General features: G+C 40.9%; 1 protein-coding gene across 3 annotated transcripts in view; it reads right to left on the bottom strand.

Annotated features, from left to right (window-relative positions):
- Nucleotides 1-896: 896 nt before the first annotated feature.
- LOC126262264 (lachesin-like) overlaps nt 897-24360 on the bottom strand; it is a 950831-nt gene continuing 927367 nt past the window's right edge. For all 3 annotated transcript variants that reach the window (XM_049958762.1, XM_049958764.1, XM_049958763.1), the window contains one exon: nt 897-6415. In XM_049958762.1, the coding sequence (XP_049814719.1) occupies nt 6330-6415 (86 nt within the window). In that variant the 3' untranslated portion in view covers nt 897-6329. The remainder of the gene's footprint in view (nt 6416-24360) is intronic.

Here is a 24360-nt window from a genome sequence, read left to right as displayed (position 1 = left end):
GTAATCACCAGTTCAGTACTTGACGGAAGTTTGGGGGATGAAAACTGTAGACAAGACCAGGAGATGACTTCAGCAAGTAGATTCAAAGGGATATAGGTTGCAGCAGTCACTCGGAGGTGTAGACGCTTGCACAAGATAGGGTAGGGTGAAGAGCTGCATCAAACCAATCTTCGGACCGAAGATCACAACAAACGCTACTAAATAAAGTGATAGGCTAAGTACGAAGAGAAACACATGAAATGGAAACCATATGCATCACTATAGTCAGTGCTTCAGCCCCAGTGTGCAACACAACGGTATGTTTCATGCACTTACGGAAATGTTTAGTTCTGATGTATATTGTAATGCTATGTTTTAATTTACGACTTTCCATAATAAATAACAGGTACATAGTGTGATAAATGTACGTTATCGGTGATTCTCACATCAGGGTCGAAAGTTATGTTGCTAAAATTTTGTTGTGTTTGTTTGATGAAGTATGAACATTCGATACTGCTCGTTTTTGGAACCGTGAATCACATTGATTCATGCTTACCTGTATATTTCCTTCTTAGTGCCAGCGTACCACCTCCTTCTTGTATGACCACCTAGATTTTGGATGTTTATGTGTCATCTTTTCCTTGATGAAATCAGCACATCTATTTTCTTGTGTTACAGAGCATTAATTTACTATGACTCTGAAAGCAAATGTTCAGTGCATAGTCGTGTCAATATTGTTTTGTATTTTATCACTGGTTATTCTTTTTTCTTAAAGAAGAGTGTGTGAAACATTTTCATAAGAATGATACCCTTTAAATGTAAAAGTGGGACAAATATACATCGTCTTCCACATATCAACGAATGCAGCAATGAACAGCATAGTACTAAAAACATAACATTGAACATTTGTTTTCCTGTAAGCTCTAGTCATTGTTTTATTTTTCACAATTTTTTGGATACATTTATAACATAACATTATAAATAGTCGACATACATATATAATATATCTGGTTATTACTTTTTTGTTGACCTGAACAACGGTTAAGCAACGTTATCTTCCATTTCCCTGTTAATATATTAATATATTTTTGTTATAGTAAAGTAACTGCGTTGGGGTTAGAGGTGTTAACCAGAGAACAATACAGCAGTCACAATCGCTCTCTCAACTGTGTGTCTGAAAACACACACACACACACACACACACACACACACACACACACACACAGATGCACTACACGCACACGGCCTGCGCGAAAAATTTTGTGGCTCAGCAAACATCACGAAAAATACACATCTTATAAAGGTCAACTTCACAGTCTTTGACATTCAGTTGTCCAGTGTTTCTGGCTCTGTTTATCAGAAAATACATACAGTGAGTCGTTTTAGTATCTGCCATCAATAACACTATACAGTTTTGTTACATAATATTAGGCTTAAGACGCTTTAGTATACGAGGAGCACATTCATTGTAATTTTTCTTCAGTACAACTGAATTATTTACCTACATTGTGAGCTGTGTAAGCATAACTTTACAACATAGCAGGGCATCGACGTTTGTGCAGTGAGCCGACACATTTGGGAGAGTAGTCTTTGGCACGATTGTTCACACACACACACACACACACACACACACACACACACACACACACAAGCATATACAGACATTATAACTTCATTTAATCTCTTCCTGAACAGCACTGTTATAATTTTATAGCAGAACTATACCGGACAGTGGAATATGTTTCTCGTTTTTCACGAGTTTCTTGGCGTTGTTTCTGTAGATGCCTATTTACTTTAGCACTATATGTACTGTTTCCAAACTGTTTGTTGTATAGACTAAACAGCAACAAATACAAGTAAATCATCTTAGTTTGTAGATACAACTAAATTCGTGTTCTGGTAGATCTGGTTAGAGCTCGTCCTCAACTTGAATTCCTTAGTTCCTCCAGGACTCCCTCATGTCCATTCGGCCTGCTGTCAGATGTGCGTCGGGGATCTTTTCTGGGGGGGGGGGGGGGGGAGGGGTCAAGACAGCAGGGCGATGGAGCTCACCTCCCTCCCCTGCCCGAAGTGCCGCGGCTGCACTCTACTTGCACAGGTCGGAAGCCTTTACCGGCTACGTGCCACTCACCTCTTCTTTTATAAATAATTCATGAAATCATCTACAAAAATATATGCAGAGGACCAGTATTTCGAGCAGTAAATAATTTGTTTTAGATTACATTTTGCGGAAGCGTTGTCCAGAAAGGAGTTTCCTTCAGTTTTTCTCGGGTCCAGAATACTAACCGCAGCTGTGGACACTTTACTTTTACTATATAACAGTATGATTTGTTGGTACTTTAACACACATGCCGTGCTCCGTGTGATATTTATGAAATAATGATGCCAATAATAATGTGGGTATAGCCTGGGAAGACAGGGGGTTAATAAATGAAATGCATACAATGCAAAAAGGGGCAGTTAGAACTGAGAATGTGGAGGCCTAAGAGATAAGCGCTGAAAAGGGTGTAAGCACGGATGCCCACTGTCAGCGAAGCTCTTCAACGTCTATGGAAAACAATTGACAGGTGGGACCATAGAGATTGCAAGACGCATTGTAATTGGAGGAGTAAGGACAGGGACTATAAAATACCAAGCAGTGCTGGCGAAATCAGAAGAGGAGCTACAGAAGATATTGAAGAGTGTAACAGGGAGAGGCAAGAAGTATGCAATGAATTTAAGTACAGCAACGACAAAAGTGATGAGAATAAGCAAGAACGAAGCTCCAGTTAACATATTCCTAAAAAAAAGACAGAACAAGTAAAGTTCTTTCTGTACGTGAGAAGTTGAATGACATGGAATGGAAGCCGTACAGAAGAAATAAGGAAGAGTATACTAATGGGAGATAAGCATCTGTGAAGGTGAAGCCGTTACTACCATCCGGGAGAATTCCAATGGAACCGAGGAAAAGATTGCTAAATGTTGTGTCTGGAGTGTAGGGTTATACAGCAGTTAATCATGGACAGTTAAGAAGAAAGAAGAAATATATCTATAAAGTTTAGAATTGTGGTTATGGAAAAGAATTCTTGAGGAAAAGTGGACTGACAGACTTAAGGACGAGGATCTACGGGGTAACAGAGTTAAAAACGAGAATGTAATAAAGAAAATAAGGTAAGGAAGAAGCTTGTTGAAAGTTATCACAAAGAACAAAATACTTTAGCTGGGATACACACCGCCTGGGAACTATTTGCAACAAATAATTAGAGGAAGAGGTGGGAAGAGATTTGGAAGGATGGATGACATCAGAAGAGGAAGAACATACAGACAGATGAAGGAAGATGCTCAAAACAGGACGCAGTGGAGAGACTTCAATTGAAACCTGTCATGAGGCGGGTATACTAAAGAAGAAGAAGAAAAAGAAGAAGATGTCGAAGAAAAAGAAGAAGAAGAAAAAAATAAGAAGAAATCTCTCTACGGGTTCTTTTAAAGAATATGAATAATGCGATGAAGATTTCGAAATGATAACTGAAATGTACTGTTCTTTACGTCAGGTTTGGTTAAAAAGAAACAGTGTAGTTTGTTTTATTAATTTAAAATACTTGTACGGAATTATCATTGTGCATGTTTCGCAGGTAGACGGATCGAAGGATTAATTTTTGTCTATTCCTATTGGTTATACGACGAGGCCTAAGCAGCAATTGGTTAACAGGGATCTTTCATCCCTTTAACTGTCAACTGCCCTGCTTTAAGGATATCTGCCACATTTAGGACTTAGGTCCTTACTTAAACGATACTAATCATACACAAAACTTGTTGACAACCAACTCTGCATTAAAGCGGTTTCTATAAGCAGTAAAAATAAAATTTGTTTAACATGTGCGTAGGTACAAACTGTCTTGCATGAATTTAATATCACTGCTATTGTTACTAACAAGTAATATTGAGTGTCTTTGACGTCACACAAAATGAATTTCACACAGAATTCAGCATTTTGAGCAATTATTTGGTACTATTACGACCAAGAAAATTTTTAACTTCTGCAATCATTAAATCAGGTCCCATTATCAACGCCAGATATATGTCAGTGCATCTCATAAAATTAATTAAGTCAAAATATGCTGTCGAAATCTTTAAACACAGATGAGACTGGGGGAATTGTCGTGTTTTATGTCTCTACTACAGTAACATAGACAAGAGTCGTCAGATTTTACTAATACAGTAATGCCTGTGTTATTTTCTTGAACGGTATAATGTTTTCCCATTATTTCTTATGCCTCGCGACATTGCAGTTTCCACGCCCCACCCCCTCCATATCCCCCTCCCCATCACTCCAGCCACGCCTCCTTTGGTTTCTACATCCATTTCGAATGATCAAATTTTTTCTCACTTTCATAATGTTACACATCTGTCATTCATATTTGTAATAGGGATATGCATAATGAGAAATATAAGTGGCTATTTCCAGGTCTGAAATATACGAAATGGCATTTGTAGAAGATCATCTGCAGGTCGACGAGTGAAAAAGCTGAACAGCGCGACAACGTGTTACCTTCTATCTTCGACATGCTCTTACGTAAGTTTTACGTGGGAAAGACTTCGTACGAGTAGGCCATAATTGATTAACGGGAAAAGAATGATTTTCAGAGGCAATGATACAGAAGTGATGATACAGGCGTTGATCTTGTGGTCATGTGGGTGTATTAGATTTAAGAGGACTAACCGCTTTTGTATTCCTGTACACTACAAGCACTACAAGTAAAATGTGATTGAGGTATCACTGGTGCAGCGTTTCTTTCTGTTTTCCGAAGTGTGTTTCCTGTGGCGTGATAGAAGGTAGCAAAGATAACGAGGTAACGAGAGACTGGCACCAGCGAGAGTAAGTTGGCTATGTTCATCAGAGATCCTCACTGTGCAACGAACTTTCGTAATTCGACATCCGGCAGGCACAGTATTAGACTGTAATGAGGCCAGCGCTCATAATTTAATTGGCAAATTCTTCTCTCTGGCAAATTTATTTTAATTTCGAAATGTTACCCTGCAGCAGCCTGAGGCCGGTAGCCACCAATTCTGGCAGTGAGGAATTGCTTACACAAAGAAAGTGATTGACACTGTAGTAAAATAAGGTGTACAACACACGACAACTGAAGTACGGAATCAACAATTCACGTCTACTACAATGACGGTATAATGGGAACTGCTACATCAACGCCTAATGTCCTAGTCATCAGAGGGCTTTTATTACAACATTTAGAAAACTTATCATACTGAAACGGGACCAAGCGTAGCAGACATCGTTACAACTATGTCAAATGAACTTCTAACTCTGATGTTATATTGAGACAACAATTTATGAATCATTAAGGTAGGCCACTCGTTGGAAACATTTAAACGACACTAAAATTTTATAAACAATACACTTAATTGCTGACACTGAATGATTTATCTATAGCTATAATACTGCAGCGTCTCCAAAAAGCAGTACTATAGTCGTACAGTAATGACTTCCAACCAGTCACTAACACCGCCAAATGTGATGCCTGTATACCATTTAACATACATACATAGAAAGTTATTTGAAGCACTGCCTTGTAAATCTTGTCAGGAAAAAAGATTGCTCTTTGTTCAACCTTCATAGCTGGAAATTTTCTCTTAGAAGTTGGATATTAGCAATGAGATTACTTGCCAGTAGTATAAGTCATTATGTGTTTCTTTCACCATAAAATATAACCGTCGTAGCTCCGGTAGGTGGATAGTTTCTGTGACACGAAATCTCTCTAGTAACTGAAGCGCCACTAAATGCGCGTAGACTGTACACTTAGACATAATAGTTCCAGAAGATACAGTCACTGTAGCAGCCAATGTTCGTTTTAAATGGCAGGGAGATAGGGTCTGGAGTGCCGTAAAGGAAGCATCTGTCTAGCCGATAGGACAGGGAAGGAATTTTGGCATTAATCTCAGCCGTGTACACGCGGAATCCTACAAAGCAGAGGAGCAATACGGGGCACACAAACACAGCTACGTCGGATCCAAACGTCTGGGCAACGAGCAACACAGGGTACAAGTTCCAGGAGACACAGCCAGGTTGATACCCAGCTTCGTCACGCTGTCTTCTGCATCCTGCGTACGTCGTCACTGGAGGACATGCGCCGCCACCACTGCTAACGTCACGGGGTTGTGGGGATGGGGGTTGGGGGTGGCTGGTGTGAGAGAGTTTAGTCCTGAGTTGATGATTCCGGCGCTACTCTCGGAAAAGCTCGATCAGTCTTGTTGCTGTTGTCGTGGTTCCCAGTTCTCGTGTAGTTTTCACGCTGTCCGTTTACTGTTAACTGCAAAATCCGCCAGTTGGAGTGCTGTTCTGAGGGTGGTCTTCCTTATCTGTGCAGGGCGAATGCTGCGACGGAAGCGGCCGCCGCCGTCACCACCAGCAACACGGCGCCGTTCGACGCGTTGCTACCAGCTGCGAACAGAAAAGCGGGCATGACGTCACATGGCGCGCTCTTACGGAAGTTATGCAGTACACGTGAAACATCACAGCACTGGTGGGGCCAGAAGTGGCTAAAACAGAGAACAGTTTATCAGTCTGGCATTTGTGCATCTTTATACACTCAAGCCCCTAAGAAACTGGTATAGGCATGCTTATTCAAATGCAGAGATATGTAAACAGGCAGAATACGGCGCTGCGGTCGCAACGCCTGTATAAGACAACAAGTGTCTGGCGCAGTTGTTAGATCGGTTACTGCTGCTATAATGGCAGGTTATCAGTCCTTTGTTTCAACGTGCTGTTATAGCCGGTGCACGAGTGACGGGATACAGCATGTCTGAGGTAGCGATGAAGTGGGGATTTTACCGTACGAACATTTCGCGAGTGTACCGTGAATATCAGGAATCTGGTAAAACATCAGATCTCCGACATCGATGCGGACGAAAAGCTCCTGAAATGACAGTACCAACGATAACTGAAGAGAATGGTTCAACGTGACAGAAATTCTACCCTTCCTTAAACTGCTGCAGATTTCAATGCTGTGCCATCAACGAGTGTCAGCGTGCGAACCATTCAATGAAACATCATCGATATGGGCTCTCGTAGCCGAAGACCCACTCGTGTACCCTTGATGACTGCACGACAAAAAGCTTTATGCCTCGCCTGGGACCGTCTTCTTTTAGTTTTTAGTTATGTCATGTTCCGTAGATCATTTTCCCGATAATTTTGTCGATGTGATGTGAAACAAGTCAGATTACAAGATATATATACACACATTAATAGCGCTAATATATTACTGAAATTTTTTAGTTCTACAAATGCAACTTCATTTAGAGGTACCTTCTTTTTTACTAGTTCTGGAATAGAAACTCGTCCACGGAATAGTAGGAGTTGTCCAAAAGGAATGATTTTAAGCTAGATTTAAAACTTGATCTGCTACCTGCCAGACACCTCATGTTGTTGGGCAAATGATCAAAGATTTTTGTTGCTGAATAATGTACTCCGTTTTGAGCAACTGACAGCTTCAATAACGGATAGGAAAGGTCAAAGAATGGTTCAAATGGCTCTGAGCACTATGGGACTTAGCTTCTGAGGTCATCAGTCTCCTAGAACGTAGGACTACTTAAACCTAACTAACCTACCTACATCACACATATCCATGCCCGAGGCAGGATTCGAACCTGCGACCGAAGCGGTCGCGCGGTTCTAGACTGTAGCGCCTAGAACCGCTCGGTCACTCCGGCTGGCGATTTGTCTGGCATTTGTGCATCTTTATACACTGAAGTGCCGAAGAAACTGGTATAATACCAAGACATGTAAACAGGCAGAATACGGCGCTGCGGTCGGCAACGCCTGTGTAACACAACAAGTGTCTGGCGCAATTGCTAGATCGGTTACTGCTGCTATAATGGCAGGTTATCAATATTTGAGTTTGAACGTGCTGTTACAGCCGGTGCACGAGCGACGGGATACGGCATATCTGAGGTAGCGGTGAAGTGGGGATTTTCCCGTACGAACATTACGCGAGTGTACCGTGAATAGCCGGCCGCTGTGGCCAAGCGGTTCTAGGCGCTTCAGTCCGGAACCGCGCTGCTGCTACGGTCGCAGGTTCAAATCCTGCCTCCGGCGTTGCTGTGTGCGATATCTTTAGGTTAGTTAGGTTTCAGTAGTTCTAAGTCTAGGGGACTGATGAACTCAGATGTTAAGTCCCATAGTGCTTAGAGCCATTTGAACCAATTGTACCGCGAATATCAGTAATCCGGTAAAACATCAAATCTCCGACATCAATGCGGACGAAAAACTCCTGCAATAACAGGACCAACGACGATTGAAGAGAATCGTTCAACGTGACAAAAGTGCAACCCTTCCGCAAATTGCTGCAGATTTGATTGCTGGGCCATCAATGGGTGTCAGCGTGTGAACCATTCAATGAGACATCATCGATATGGGCTCTCGTAGCCGAAGGGCCACAGGTGTACCCTTGATGGCTGCACGACACAAAGCTTTACGCCTCGCCTTGGGCAGTCAGCGTCTACATCTACATCTACCTCTACATTTATACTCAGCAAGCCACCCAACGGTGTGTGGCGGAGGGCACTTTACGTGCCACTGTCATTACCCCCCTTTCTTGTTCCAGCCGCGTATGGTTCGCGGGAAGAAAGACTGCCGGAAAGCCTCCGTGCGCGCTCTAATCTCTCTAATGTTACATTCGTGATCTCCTCGGGAGGTATAAGTAGGGGGAAGCAATATATTCGATACCTCATCCAGAAACGCACCCTCTCATAACCTGGACAGCAAGCTACACCGCGATGCAGAGCGCCTCGCTTGCAGAGTCTGCCACTTGAGTTTGCTAAACATCTCTGTAACGCTACCACGCTTACCAAATAGCCCTGTGAAGAAACGTGCCGTTCTTCTTTGGATCTTCTCTATCTCCTCCGTCAACCCGATCTGGTACGGATCCCACACTGATGAGCAATACTCAAGTGTAGGTCGAACGAGTGATTTGTAAGACACCTCCTTGGTTGATGGACTACATTTTCTGAGGACTCTCCCAATGAATCTCAACGTGGCACTCGCCTTACCAACAATGAATTATATATGATCATTCCACTTCAAATCGTTCCGTACGCATACTCCCAGATATTTTACAGAAGTAACTGCTACCAGAGTTTGTTCCGCTATCATGTAATCATACAATAAAGGATCCTTCTTTTTATGTATTCGCAATACATTACATTTGTCTATGTTAAGGGTCAGTTGCCACTCCCTGCGCCAAGTGCCTATCCGCTGCAGATCTTCCTGCATTTCGCTGCAATTTTCTAATGCTGCAACTTCTCTGTGTACTACAGCATCATCCGCGAAAAGCTGCATGGAACTTCCGACACATTTGACTGTTAATTACTGGAAACATGTTGCCTGGTAGGACGAGTCTCGTGTCAAATTGTATCGAGTGGACGGACGTGTACGGATATGGAGACAACCTCATGAATCCATGTACGCTCCGTGTGTGCAGGGAACTGTTCACTCTGGTGGAGGCTCAATAATGGTGTGTCTGATCACCTGTATCCATTCATGTCCACTGTGCATTCCGACGGACTTTGGCCATTTCCAGCAGGACAATGCGACACGTCCAGAATTGCTACAGAGTGGTTCCAGGAACACTCTTCTGAGTTTCAAGACTTCCCCTCACACGAACATTATTGAGCTTATCTGGGATGCCTTGCAACATGCTGTTCAGAAGAGATCTCCACCCCTTCGTACTCTTACGGTTTTATGGAGAGCGCTGCAGGATTCATGGTGTCAGTTCCCCCCAGTACTACTTCAGACATTAGTCAAGTCCATGCCACGTCGTGTTGCGGCACTTCTGCGTGCTAGCGGGGAGCTTACACGATATTAGGCAGGTGTACCGGTTTCTTTTATGCACTTCAGCGTCTCTCGCGCCATATTGCCTGTTCCATTACATTTCTGACTCGCTAAGTCACAAAAACTCCCATTATGTAACAGGTATTTCGGCTAGATAGCTTTCGGTCATCTTCCAAGTAGACTGTAGCTGCAGTCTCTTCAAGTTGCATCAAAACGTCGAAGTTCGAGCTTCGACTTCATAATTCCGCGACTCGGTGGTCACGGAAGGAGCAGGAAATCGGTTAGTGAAGAACTGAATTAATACAAAAACTAGTTTCTGTCTAAACGAAGCAGGGCTCTCTTCGATCAGCCAGCAATGAATCGCTACAGTGCAGGAGACTGATGCATCGACGTGTCAGCGTAGATCGAGAGTCTAACGGCACTTGCAGTTCAGACAAATCTCTTTCCCGTTGGACACCATCTCTGGTCTCTGCGTATCTGTGCCCTCACGCGCAGTGACCAGGGTGTCGTGTTTAAAGTAACGGCTGACAGTGTTCCAGTCCGTCTGCTTGCTCGAAATATGCCCGAAAAGTATACAGCCGACAAATCAGTCGAAGAACAGGAATTTCTGCGGCTACTCGCTTGAAATCTGATGGACCATTTTGACTGTTGCATAAAAAGAAAATGGCTTCACTTTAGCTGTTTAATGATCTTTAAGGAGCCAGTTAAGTCAGACATGTTTCAGGCACCACGTCGATTGTCAAGAATCTTCGCAAAACCAGCACAGCGGTCGTAACATTGCAGTCAGAGCCGGCTTCCAAATAATGTCATGAGAGACATTCAGTATCTGAGACCTACAACTGATATGACTATCAGTTGGCGCTGCACGCTCACAAAAGGCTTACTACTCCTCAGTTCAGACAATCTCTTCCAGTCTTAATCCTACACAGCACAAAAATTACCTTTTCTTCTCCTACAAAGATTTTTAGGAACAATTCTGGCCCATCACCTAGGCTGGACTAAACACACAACTGCAGTCTGTAAGGGGGTCTAAGTATCACTTCATTCACTACCGAAATATAAAAAAATACTTCCATTCGAATTTAAAAAGACACTTGTAGAGTCACTAATACTCCCCATCCTTGATTATGCCTATCCTGTCCTCCAAGGACTTTCGTATGAGAACTTATGTCGGCTGGAACTGGCGATGAATGCTTGTCTGCGATTCATTTGTGATGTACGTTATTTCGACCGTACCAATCCTGGCTACGAAAATTTCATGGCTGCTTGCCGATAAGCGTAGAGATTATCATACTCTGTGTTTATCGTATCATCTTCTTAATTATTGTACTGTTCCCTATTTATCTTCAACCCTTACATTACTATCTGAACAACACAGCATAAATACTCGTTCCCAACAAAGTGAAATATTCTCTGTACCACTACACAGCTCTGTCATGTTCTCTCAATCATTTCCTGTATCAGGAACAAGACTTTGGAACAATCTAACTCAAAATATTAGAAAAATCAAAACCCTTCCAAACTTCAAAAGACAGCTAATGGCCCATCTTCTATAACAATAGCTATCTCTCCTTGCAACTCACTATCATCAAACCTCTCTCACCTACCGCTTTTCTCTCTCCTTGCTACAAACTTCATTGAAAGTCCCTTCTTCGCTAGCAACCATTGTCACTTTCATTTCAGTCCCAACGTGTTTCATTATCCGTTCCACTTCTTCTAATAGTAAACAAGGCTTCAGGTGTGTTAAAATTAAAATCATTCTTAGTGACTCCATTATTTTATTAGCATTATTATTGTTGCTAATGTTATTATTGTAAATTATTACTTTATTTAATAATGCAAATTATTGTACTTGAGTTTGTTTTGTATTTAATAACTATAAGAATCTTAATTCTTCCATTATTTTATCATCATCATCATCATTTTATTATTATTATTATTATTATTATTGTAGTTGTTGCTAATTACTTTTTATTACTTCTGCAAATTAATATTACTGTTAGTTATATAATATTTTCTGTGTGTGTTCTTCTAGGGGCCGATGTAAGAAAGGGCCTAAATGCTCTAATGGTAAGGCTAAGCACGCAAGAAATAAATAAATTTGTTTGACTTACGGGAGAGCGACACAGAACTGCTGAAATAACTTGAATTGTGAGACGGTTGGAGGCAGACACCAACCATCCAGTGAAATCTCGTTTCAAGAACTAGTATTTAGCGAAGAATGTAGAGATATTGTTCAGTGAAGTACGTATCTCTCTCGCAAATACTACGAAAGCTAGGTCAGGCTAACCAGTACGCGCACAGTGACATATAAGCAGTCATCCTTTGCACGCTCCGCACACAATTGAAACAGAAAGAAACGCAAACATATGGGACAGTACTAAAAATCATTTTTCAGTCATTTCACAGTGGTTTGCAGAGTACGGTTGCGGATGGTAAGGTACATGTAGATTTAAAAGGCGAAACACGTGTTCTTGCAGGTCCCATTGCACGTATCTCTTCAAGTGTTGTGGTGCGGGTACCAGGCCGTTTCAGCGTAAACATTTCGAAAAACTACTAATAAAGATAGTCGAATGAAACAGCAAGTTCACCGTTACCAGTCACTATTTATTGCCGTAACCTTTTTCAAAAGCTTAAACCTCCGCCATCACGTGGATTTACGTGTATTATTGTGGCATAGCGTTGTGTTACAACTCTGGTGTAACCTGTAGCACTGTCTAGTATAGAAGACTGGACGTAAATGTAAACTTAGAAGTATATAAACTAAAGTAAATAAAATAAAACACCTCCAGTAGTTACAGTTAAAGGCTCCTTTCTCTGTCGTAATACATCGCATATAATCAGTCAAACTTTGTAAATGAAGATGGTCTCTAGAAACTAGTACGTGCAAAGAACATATATTAAAACAGAAACAGCATTTCTAGCTGCTCTTTGTACTCACTAGTTTCTAGAGACCATCTTTGTTTATGAGGTGTGACGGTTATATGATACGTATTACAACAGAGAAAGGAGCTAGTGACCACTGGAGGTATTCTATTTAATTTCCTTCAGTTATTTTACCTGCACATTTACATTTACCTTCAGTCTTCAGTCAAGAACTTCCACCTCTGAAATAGTATTTTGTGTTTCTCTGCTAGACAGTGCCACAGGTCACCCCAAAAGTCGTAACATACTACACATGCCGTATTAATACACATAAACCCACCTGATGATAGAGGTTTAAACTTTCGGATCGGGTTGTGAAATTAAACAGTGACTGGTAATATTAAATTCGTTGTTCAAATCGATATCAGTAACAGTCATGGTAAAGCCTAACATAAAATGTTCGCATATATAGCAAAGATAATGATATATTAGTTTAACTCCGTGTTTGACCACACAGGAGATATGACTGGTTGTTTTATGAATATTATCCTATGATTGATGTTTTATTTGACAGTGCGTGGAGGTACAGAAACCAGCTGTGTCGATCACATTACGTACGTGCAGCTGTTACGGTGAACGTGCTTCCGAATTGGCGTGATGCCTGAAACATGTCACTTTTGACAGAGTACTATGGGAAATTGAACGGGCGAAATGGAGTCCTTTGCTTTACATGTTAACGACACAGCTGTGCCATCACATAATGGACTCTATTACGCTTATATTTCATTACTGTATATTGTGTGTATTAGGATTAATAAAAAGGAGAATTGAAGATCTGACTTGCCTTCAGAAAAAAAAAATAATGGAACCTCATAATCACTCTTATATTAAGTTTAATAATTGCAAGAAAAAATACATAAAAATTACTGCAGTTTCACGGAATTTGTGGACGTAAAGATTCTTCCAGTATTGTATTGTAGGATAAGATGTTTAAAATCCTGAGAATAATTACAGATGCAACAGTATCTATGATAGGTAGAGACATTAACAAAGATATAAAGATAGTAAATCGAGAAAGATGAATTCTTGTTGAAAAAAAAAATCTATGTTACACTTTCAGTTTATTGGCGCTATTCTTTCATTTGTGGGAATAACAGGGTATTAAAAGTTAATATTTGAGCACGTTATTAGAGCACAAATAAAATATCACATTAACATCATGCCAATATCAATGTTTCAAGGCCTATAATCTTTAGGGTTGAATGTTGGAAGAAACTGGAAAAATTTTTCTATGGGACGAGCAGAATTTACTGATGATGAATAAATAAACCTAAGATGAGATTTTTCGTAATGCAGAACGGCAATATACTGATGAATAATAGTGACATTCAGTGGCACAAGATGAAAAAATTATCACAATTAGTAAACAAGAGAGAAGTGAGAGACACAGTGGTGAAGTTAGAGGACACCGCTCCGCTTCCACGAAACAATCCTGTCACTTTGTCTGCAGGTTTTCGTGGCCGTTGTCACTGAAGTTTAATCTTCTGGGTTATTAGGCCGCGTCATGTTTCGTCTAAAATGTTCAAATGTTCGACGATTCGACCCCTCTGCTGGGATCTTCCTCAGGATATTTTGGTGTCCACTACTTCTAGAACAACAATAGTGGACACCAAAAGACCCTGAGGAAGATCCCAGCACAGGGGTCGAAACGTCGAACATTTTAGAAGAAACATGACGCGGCGTATGCGCAAATGCATTATTCATTTTTAGAAAAGTTGTAGAGAAGTCCACTCAACACAAAAGACCAGCTTATCTTTCTTTTATTGCTTTACAGAAGTCTTGCAGTAGGATTGAATCAACAGATGTGGTGCACTTTCTCTACAGTCAGGGAATTCCTTCCAACTTAATAAAAGCAGTTGAAGACATTTGCTCCAACAACTGCGTCCAGGCGAAAATTGGTTCTAGGTTAACCAGCTGTATATCAGTTAATAGTGACATCAGACAAAGTGACTCTTTGAGTCAGCTACTTTTTACTATAGCCATGGGCGAAGTGATAACAAAAGTATTAGATGGCATTTTATGCCAAACAGGCAAAATAACGGGCAGAAACATTTACATATATTTAACATGGTAGCCAAAAACCTAAATGTGTTCTTATCCATCCAAAGAAACCAAATGTATTATCACATGTATGGAACCAATTAGATGGAAACTGAAAGTAGATGGATAAATTATTCAACAGGTAATTACTTTCAAATTGCTTGGTATTGAACTGTACAGCATTGGAAATGTCGGGAAGGAAGTCAGGGAACGAGTAGCAAAGCAAATAAAATGGCACAGTGTTTATATGATAGTATTTGGAAAAACAAGCATATAGGAAAAGATGTAAATCGAAGAATGTAGAAAACGGTAATGAGACCATTTATGACACACACAGCTGAGACAAGACCAGAAACATGAAAAAGAAATATACTTTTAGAAACATCGGAAATGAAAAATCTACAGACGTTAACAGGGAGAACGCTACGAGATGGAGAGAGAATTGAAAGCATTAGTTAAGGATGTAAAGAGAACTTCATTAATGAGTGGATACACAAGAAAAACGTGAATGGAACGAACACATACACAGGATGAATGAACGGAAGATTGTATGAATCGAAAGAAAGAAATTACCAGCTGATAAAAGAAATACTGGCCGTCCAAGAAAAAGATGGTGCGACAACCTGAGGGTAGACTGAGGGGTACAGAAGAAAACAGGTTTTAGCCAAGGAAGGAAAGAAGTAGAAGATATTTTACTTTCCTAAAACAAATTTATTTATCTACTAGATGAATACCTGGCAATTCCGGAGTATGAATTTATTCCAGTCGGCTGTTAGTCAATCTCCTCCATCCTCTTCTCTCCATCCCTTTCCATCCTCCATCTCTCGGACTCCTCCACCCCCTCCTCACCACCCATTTCCTTCTGCCCTTCTCCGCTCCTTCCCCCACTGTCCATCTCTTCCCCTTTCCTTTCTCTCTCCTCTTCTCCCCTCTTTCCATCCATCCCCTCCTCTTTCATTTCTCTGTCCATTTTCTCCTCCCACTCCATCTGTTCATCTCCTCCTTCACCACCTTTCTGCCTGTCTCTTCCTTGCCCCATATCTACCCAACTCCTCCTCTTTCCTTTGTTCCCTCCCATCTCCTCTTGCCAATCTGTCCATTTGCACCTACCCTACCACTCTCGATCTCCTCCTTCTCCTATCTGTGCATATCTTCTCGTTCTACCTTGATGTCTGTCCTCCTTGTCCTGCCCTCTCTCTCCACGTTATCTCACTCACCCCAATAAGTAGTCGGATCTTACTACTGCATTATTTCTTTCCGAATTGTAACTAATGTGTGTACCAAATTAGTCTGAAATCGTTCCAGCGGTTTACAATGGGCTTTCTGCCTGTGGCTTTGCCCTCATCTACAATTTATTTCACACATATTTAACATATTTTAAGCGTACTGTACACATATTTCACCTGTATGTGTAGCGAATTTCACACTGCAACTTCATTTTCACGCATCTCAATATTTGCGACAATGTATCTTCTAAACTGTCTGTTTCACAATGACTTAATTTTTCAGGTACATCCAGTTATATATGTGCCTACTGTCTGCGAAATATATGATGAATAGAATTAATAGTAAAGGAATAATAAATTAAAGTATGATGATGCGTCACTTTCTCACGCATCTCAGTGTTTATGACGTCATATCTACTTAACTATGTGTCGTACAATGACGTTTTTTTCTAGGCACATTCACCTACAGATGCGGATAATGCCTGCGAAAAGTGTTGCGAACAAAGTTACTAGCAACCAAGTAACAAATTTGAACGTCTTGCATGATTCCGTGGTTTTTTACTCAATCTCAGTGTTTATGACGTTATATCTCCTAAACTAAGTGTTGTACAATGATGCAATTTTTCTTGTACATTCAGTTGTACATATAAATGCTGTTTGCAAAATTTGTCGCGAATACAGTTAATATTAAAGACATAATAAATTAAAACGCCTTGTTACAAGCGGCAATATAGCAAGCGATAGACTTTTTCCCTGTCATCATTTTGTGTTGGCTGTCAGAGGGAAACAGTTTCGTATCGATTTGAAATTATTTGTAAAGTTTATTGCGAATAACTAAGTGCTCTCATTCTCAAATACGGGACGACTGAAATATGGATATTCTCGCGTCGTGGGCTGCATTTCTTTTTCACTCAACACCCCCCCCCCCCCACCGCCACCGCGGTTTGATAGGATATTTGCAGCCGTAAATGATACATGTACCAATTTCGGTGAACATCGGTCAAGTGGTTTAGGAGATGATGTGCAACATACATACGTAGATCCATTTTAAAAATTTTTATGTATTTGGCGTTGTATACATGGAAAAACCCTGGAGATACTAAAAGGTTTAAGATAGATTATATAATGGTAAGACAGAGATTTAGGAACCAGATTTTAATTTGTAAGACATTTCCAGGGGCAGATGTGGACTCTGACCACAATCTATTGGTTATGAACTGTAGATTAAAACTGAAGAAACTGCAAAAAGGTGGGAAATTAAGGAGATGGGACCTGGATAAACTGAAAGAACCAGAGGTTGTACAGAGTTTTAGGGAGAGCATAAGGGAACAACTGACAGGAATGGGGGAAAGAAATACAGTAGAAGAAGAATGGGTAGCTCTGAGGGATGAAGTAGTGAGAGCAGAGGGGGATCAAGTAGGTAAAAAGACGAGGGCTAGTAGAAATCCTTGGGTAACAGAAGAAATATTGAATTTAATTGATGAAAGGAGAAAATACAAAAATGCAGCAAGTGAAGCAGGCAAAAAGGAATACAAACGTCTCAAAAATGAGATCGACAGGAAGTGCAGAATGGCTAAGCAGGGTTGGCTAGAGGTCAAATGTAAGGATGTAGAGGCTTATCTCAAGATGGGTAAGATATATACTGCCTACAGGAAAATTAAAGAGACCTTTGAAGAAAAGAGAACCACTTGCATGAATATCAAGAGCTGAGATGGAAACCCAGTTCCAAGCAAAGAAGAGAAAGCAGAAAGGTGGAAGGAGTATATAGAGGGTCTATACACGGGCGATGTTCTTGAGGACAATATTATGGAAAGGGAAGAGGATGTATATGAAGACGAAATGGGAGATAAGCTACTGCGTGAAGAGTTTGACAGAGCACTGAAAGACCTAAATCGGAACAAGGCCCCGGGGGTAGACAACATTCCATTAGAACTACTTACGACCTTGAGAGAGCCAGTCCCGACAAAACTCTACCATCTGTTGAGCAAGATGTATGAGACAGTCGAAATTCCCTCAGACTTCAAGAAGAATGTAATAATTCCAATCCCAAAGAAAGCAGGTGTTGACAGATGTGAAAATTACCGAACTATCGGTTTAATAAGCCACAGCTCCAAAATACTAACGCGAATTCTTTACAGACGAATGGAAAAACTAGTGGAAGCCGACCTCGGGGAAGATCAGTTTGGATTCCGCAGAAATGTTGGAACACGTGAGGCAATACTGAACCTACGACTTATCTTAGAAGAAAGATTAAGGAAATGCAAACCTACGTTTCTAGCATTTGCAGACTTAGAGAAAACTTTTGACAATGTTGACTGGAATACTCTCTTTCAAATTCTGAAGGTGGCAGGGGTAAAATACAGGGAGCGAAAGGATATTTACAATTTCTACAGAAACCAGATGGCAGTTACAAGAGTCGAGGGACATGAAAGGGAAGCAGTGGTTGGGAAGGGAGTGAAACAGGGCCTGTAGCGTCTCCCCGATGCTATTCAACCTGTATATTGAGCAAGCAGTAAAGGAAATGAAAGAAAAGTTCGGAGTAGGTATTAAAATCCGAGTAGAAGAAATAAAAACCTTGAGGTTCGCCGACGACATTGTAATTTTGTCAGAGACAGCAAAGGACTTGGAAGAGCAGTTGAACGAAATGGACAGTGTCTTGAAAGGAGGATATAAGATGAACATCAAGAAAATCAAAACGAGGATAATGGAATGTAGTCGAATTAAGTCGGATGATGCTGAGGGAATTAGATTAGGAAATGAGACACTTGAAGTAGTAAAGGAGCTTTGCTATTTGGGGAGCAAAATAACTGATGATAGTCAAAGTAGAGAGGATATAAAATGTAGACTGGCAATGGCAAGGAAAGCGTTTTGTTAACATCGAGTATAGATTTAAGTGTCAGGAAGTCGTTTCTGAAAGTATTTGTATGGAAGTGAAACATGGACAGTAAATAGTTTAGACAAGAAGAGTATATAAGCTTTTGAAATGTGGTGCTACAGAAGAATGCTGAAGATTAGGTGGGTAGATCACGTCACTAATGAGGAGGTATTGAATTGAGTTGGGGAGAAGAGGAGTTTGTGGCACAACTTGACTAGAAGAAGGGATCGGTTGGTAGGACATTTTCTGAGGCATCGAGGGATCACCAATTTAGTACTGGAGGGCAGCGTGGATGGTATAAATCGTAGAGGGAGACCAAGTGATGAATACACTAAGCAGATTCAGAAGGATGTAGTCTGCAGTAGGTACTGGGAGATTAAGAGGCTTGCACAGGATAGAGTAACAGGGAGAGCTGCATCAAACCAGTCTCAGGACTGAAGACCACAACAACAACATGTATTTGGCAGTTTCCGCGGGGCCATGCGAGACCTATCCAGTAAGCCACGGAATGTGTCAATACATAGTCACAGTTCGCTGATTAGGTAATTTATAATAAACGGAATTAAAGAATTAATAAAACAGAAACAACTGGTGAGAGTATGTACGAATTAAGAATGTAGTGTTAGACTACTGCAGGAACTCCCGTATGGAACTGGAGTGTGACACGAGGAAACCTTTCGACATGCGAGTAGATTTGAATACTGGTGGTTTATGACTGAATTTCTTTCAGTTTTTCGAGAAACCTTTTGAAAAATAAATGTGGCGAATGGCGCATTCCTTTCTATACAATTTTTAACGAAATGTTACCCAAGTGCAAATAACTTTTCTCCGTCTGTTATTCACAGATTGAAGGTTGCAGTTTCTTCAGATTGTGTCTATACAGCCAACAACTAATCCTGTGATGGAGACATGACGGATATAGAATTCCGAAGCATATGAAGAACGACCTACATGAAATTTGCGAACTGACAGAAAGTATCTGCCTGACTGCCCTTCTCAGGACTAAGAATGGCATTGTTGCGTGCACAGAGTTTCCCCAAAATAGGATATAGTAGGGTGAAAGTAAGCGAAGTAAAAAAAAATATTGTCACGTTTCACTGCCACCGACAATGGGGATTATTTTTACAGTGAATATAGCAGCATTCATTTTCTGCGCGTGATCTTGAACGTTATATTTCCAAGAAAGCTGTTCTTCTTCGCTTAATCTTAGAAATTTAAAACTGTCAACTTCGCTAACTGTCCGACCGCCTTGGAAAGCTGAAATGTTGCTTTTCCAAGAGATCCGCGTTTGCGGTTTGAGTTTAATCTGTCCTCTGAAAGCCTCGTGACGACTTTTCCGACTACTTACTTAGATTCTACGACTATTTACTTCTACGTATTTCACAATAATACGTAGTGGAAAGAGAAAATCTTTTTGATAATCTGTCATGTTTGGTGGCAGATCGCTAATACACAAAGTTGACCACATCTCCACTGACAAACTTTCAGAAGTGTTAGTATGGACCAAACAGAAAAAAACTTTCTAACCAACATAGGCTATGAAATGCATAGGTCCAAGAGCTATGATTACCAGCTCATCTTCGTTACCGCGAAACACATTCCATTTACTGGACAAGTGATCATAGCTCTTAAGGATGATTTTCGAACCTATATGTTCAATAGACTTTTTTCTTGTTTTAGTCCATACTGCCACCTCTGACAGTATGACGATGGAGTCATTCTTCACCGTCTGCGTAGTGTGAAAAATACTAATACAGGTAAGTGTCGAAATTGAGCTACGAGCGTTTTCTCTTTCAGAGTAATTCAAGCACTGATGCCACTGTAGACCTGCATGAGTCGAGACAAAACTGTTATTCCGTTTAGTTTTTTGTTGGTGCCAACAGATGAAGCACCCCCTCTCCCCACCATGTCCAGATGTAATTGCTCACCAAATGCTGTAGACTGTAAGGGCGCTGGGGCTCACCGTAATGCAATTCGCTGCTCTTGCAGTTTATTGTTCCATTCAGAGTGGAGTTCTTTGTGAAACTGACACTGAACCTTCCTCTTCATCAAAAAACAGGAAGGAGAAACAAAATAGAAGGGTAGAACACGAGTAATCATTGGAAAACCAACCAAAATTTTAATCAAAATTACAGCTTTTGACAGTACTTTAACCGAAAATGAATTATTATTGCCCTTCCCGAAAACTAAAAGGTTTCAGTTACTGCAAGATGAAGCTTCTTGGATTTTCTCAGAGCCTCAAGAAAATACATACACGGTGATGCAGCTGACCCTGCCTATGGATTTTATGCAATCTACAACGCCTTGAAAACCCGTCTGTGAGATTGTGATATTCTCTCACTTGCTGTGTGGAAGCTATTAGTCCTACAGAAAAAATTGATACGATCGTTTTGTAGGAAATGTGACGTAATTAAATTTTGTACTGAGATACGTTTCCATTGGTGGCCCGATACTATACTTATTTCAAGAAAAACGCGTTTGGAGGTCATTTTTGTACTTCCTTCTTGATTAATTCAAAAACTACGGCGTCTAGCGAAAACGTATCCCAGTACCAAATTTAACTACGTTAAATTGCCTCAAAAAGGTGCCGTTCATTTTTCCTGTAGGGCTAATACTTTGCGTGCAGGGAGAGAGGCAATGGACAAACCTTGCTCGTTGTATTTGAGGGCGCTGCAAGTTGTATAAAACCCATAAATATGGGCAGCTGAATCACGCTGTGTATACGTCGAAGCTTGAGTGGCACACATCACGACTGTGAATCTGAAAACAACAGCCAAGAGTTGTTTGCTACAGGATAAGCTACGGTCAGCTCCTTTCGGTGGGAGAAGCGGTTCATTCTGATGAGAGCAATCCCAGTCCATCATATTAGAGTGGCAAAACTTTCATGCTTGTCCGATGCAGTACATTTTAGTGAGACAAAAAATGACGTTGGTACTGTTCTTCGACTATGTGGGAAGAAAACCAGGAGTTTTGTGACAGTATTTTAAGTCTTTAACCACTTATTTAAGGATTTGAGTTAGGTCACAATGCATAACTCAGAATTGACGCAGATCATTTTAAGTTTCAAAAATTCTAAAAATACTTTCCATCTGGGTTTCTCACACTTGTTGTTGTAGGTCTACTTGAAAGGATTCATTGTTGTTAGCAGGTAATAAAAAAGTAAATAAAAGTCTTGCTTGAATTCTTATTGTCATACAATATTTTCATTCCCCTGGGAAAAAATGTTTTGGCACTTAAATCTATTGGCTGTTCCACTCTGCAAGTGTTAATGTTCTTTACTTGTACACTGTATCACATGTGACATTCGAAGCAAGTGTAGATTATGAATTAAATACGTAGATGCAAGACACACAAATGGAACTTGTAAGACCCACATTCACGAACGAGGCAAGGGTCGAAGTTACTATCTTCGCTTTGGGCTGTTTCCCCACCAACTTACACCAACGGAAGTCGGGGCTCTGCATTCTCTCTCTCTCTCTCTCTCTCTCTCTCCCTCCGTGACGGCCATCCGAACAACACGATCCTCATAAACTAATCGTCCTTCGGCCTCGGAGCTCCATCGGGCAAGGGAGTAGCGGCTCTGGAGCCAAAAGATCGATCACTGCTGACTCTGTCTTACGACATTCCGAAAACATTGAATTCCAGCTGGCATTCAGATATTGGCGAACTTCATCTGGGCCAGAGAGCAGGGTCATATAAATCAGCGGAAGGAAGGAAACTGGCAACGGAGTTAACGGTACCGGGCAACACGAGACGGTGGCGCGAAGGGAAATGTATTCTTTTTTTTTTTGTGCACTTCCGCCGAATCCCTTTTCTCCCGGTTGCGTTGGCATCACTGCTTCTCACCAGCCAGTATCTGCCGGTGTATTCTGTTTCGGTCCCTTACGGCCATGTCATCAGGACAGCTAGTAGGTAACTCTATATCTTATTTTTCTGGCATGAGAAGTGGAGATACTGCACCTCGGAGCTGCGGACGGACGAGAGGGTGATAAAGGGGGGGAGAAAACAGAAAAAGGAATAAGAAGAATGAGATGGCAGAGAAGTATAGGGACGGACTCTCTCTCTCTCTCCCCCACTGCGCCGGCGAGTTCTCGCCCTTTGCTGGAACCTCACGACTAGCTGCGCCTTTTGAAGGGACTAGAAATGAAAACCTTCCCTGCTTTCCATCACAATACTGGTCGCGAAATTATTTGGATTCTGATTCGCATCAATTTGGCGAGGGGAGCGGCATATGACGTTGGCGTCTCCATTCGTTTCCTATTCCACGCTGCGTGCCTCCGTATAAGAGGCAAACACACACGCGTATACACAACACATCGTACCTTAATCCACACTACCATTTACAATAAGAGCATATGTCGCCGACTAGAACGTTAACTGTATTGTTAAGAACACGATTGAGAAGGGAAAGATGCTTGAACACACGAACTTCCATACTAAACTACGATTGTGTCTTTCATGTCTCTGAATAAAATAAACTGATAATCTACCCTCCACAGAATTTACTGATTACTAAAAATTAACTCATTGAATCTAATAAATGAGAGGATACAAGATGCCGATGAAATGTCGGAATCTGATTTACAGCGAAACGCAGTGCGTTTTACAGACAATAAAAATTGGAAAGAAGAGACTATTATCTTACCTCACTCTCCAATTGTACTTTGTTATACAAGGCGCTGCGACTAATTTTAAAAAGAAGTTACAATCTCTTACTCGTAACTTACGCGTAGATCAGAATTATGTGACTAAGAAGTAAATGTTCGTAACCAGATGGAATATAAATATGGAGTTTCCTGATCAAACAAAAAAGAAACAGAATGTGCGTGTCACACTTCCCGTTCGGAACGGTGCAGCACCTCAGCACGTAGAACCAGCATTTCACTTACTGCAATATATTTCATGCTCAAGAAGTGTCTACTAAGATTATTGTCGATCGTTATCTGATGAAAATTGTCTCTACTATTGTCGATCACTTGTTTCTTGAAGTGGTTTTATTCATATTAATTAAGTATATCGCCCAGGATTTTAATTGTGCCGCCGTAAAGAATTAATAAGCTGTCAGATAATAAATCTGATTTATGTTATTCGTCAGCGGTCAAACGGAGAGAAGTCTGGGACGAATGAGAGAAGCTTTCAACATGTGGCTGTGTGCGGTAATTAGTTGCAGACATTGAGGAGACAAGGAATGACTGAAATTGCAGAAGAAAGGATGTTTTTAAACAACAATTTCCTTTGACACTACTGTCATTTTTTTTTTTTTTTTTGGGAACATTCAGCTCATTAATACCCATAGACACCGAGAAGCAGTTGGTACATAGAACTGTAGGGAGTGAGTTGTTTTACGGAGTGGGTGGAACTGTATTAAAGCTAGTTATAGTGCCACATGGATAATATAGGGCGACCTACTTCGAAGAATATTACAAAGCTGTGGAATGTTACCGAGGAAAGAGGAATTATATGCGTAGCCGCTATCTCGTTCACTATTTTTC

Source organism: Schistocerca nitens, chromosome 6 (genome assembly GCF_023898315.1).
Source record: "Schistocerca nitens isolate TAMUIC-IGC-003100 chromosome 6, iqSchNite1.1, whole genome shotgun sequence".
NCBI lineage: Eukaryota > Metazoa > Arthropoda > Insecta > Orthoptera > Acrididae > Schistocerca > Schistocerca nitens.
The sequence above is the reverse complement of the archived record's forward strand: the minus strand, read 5'-3'. Positions and strand labels throughout refer to the sequence as shown.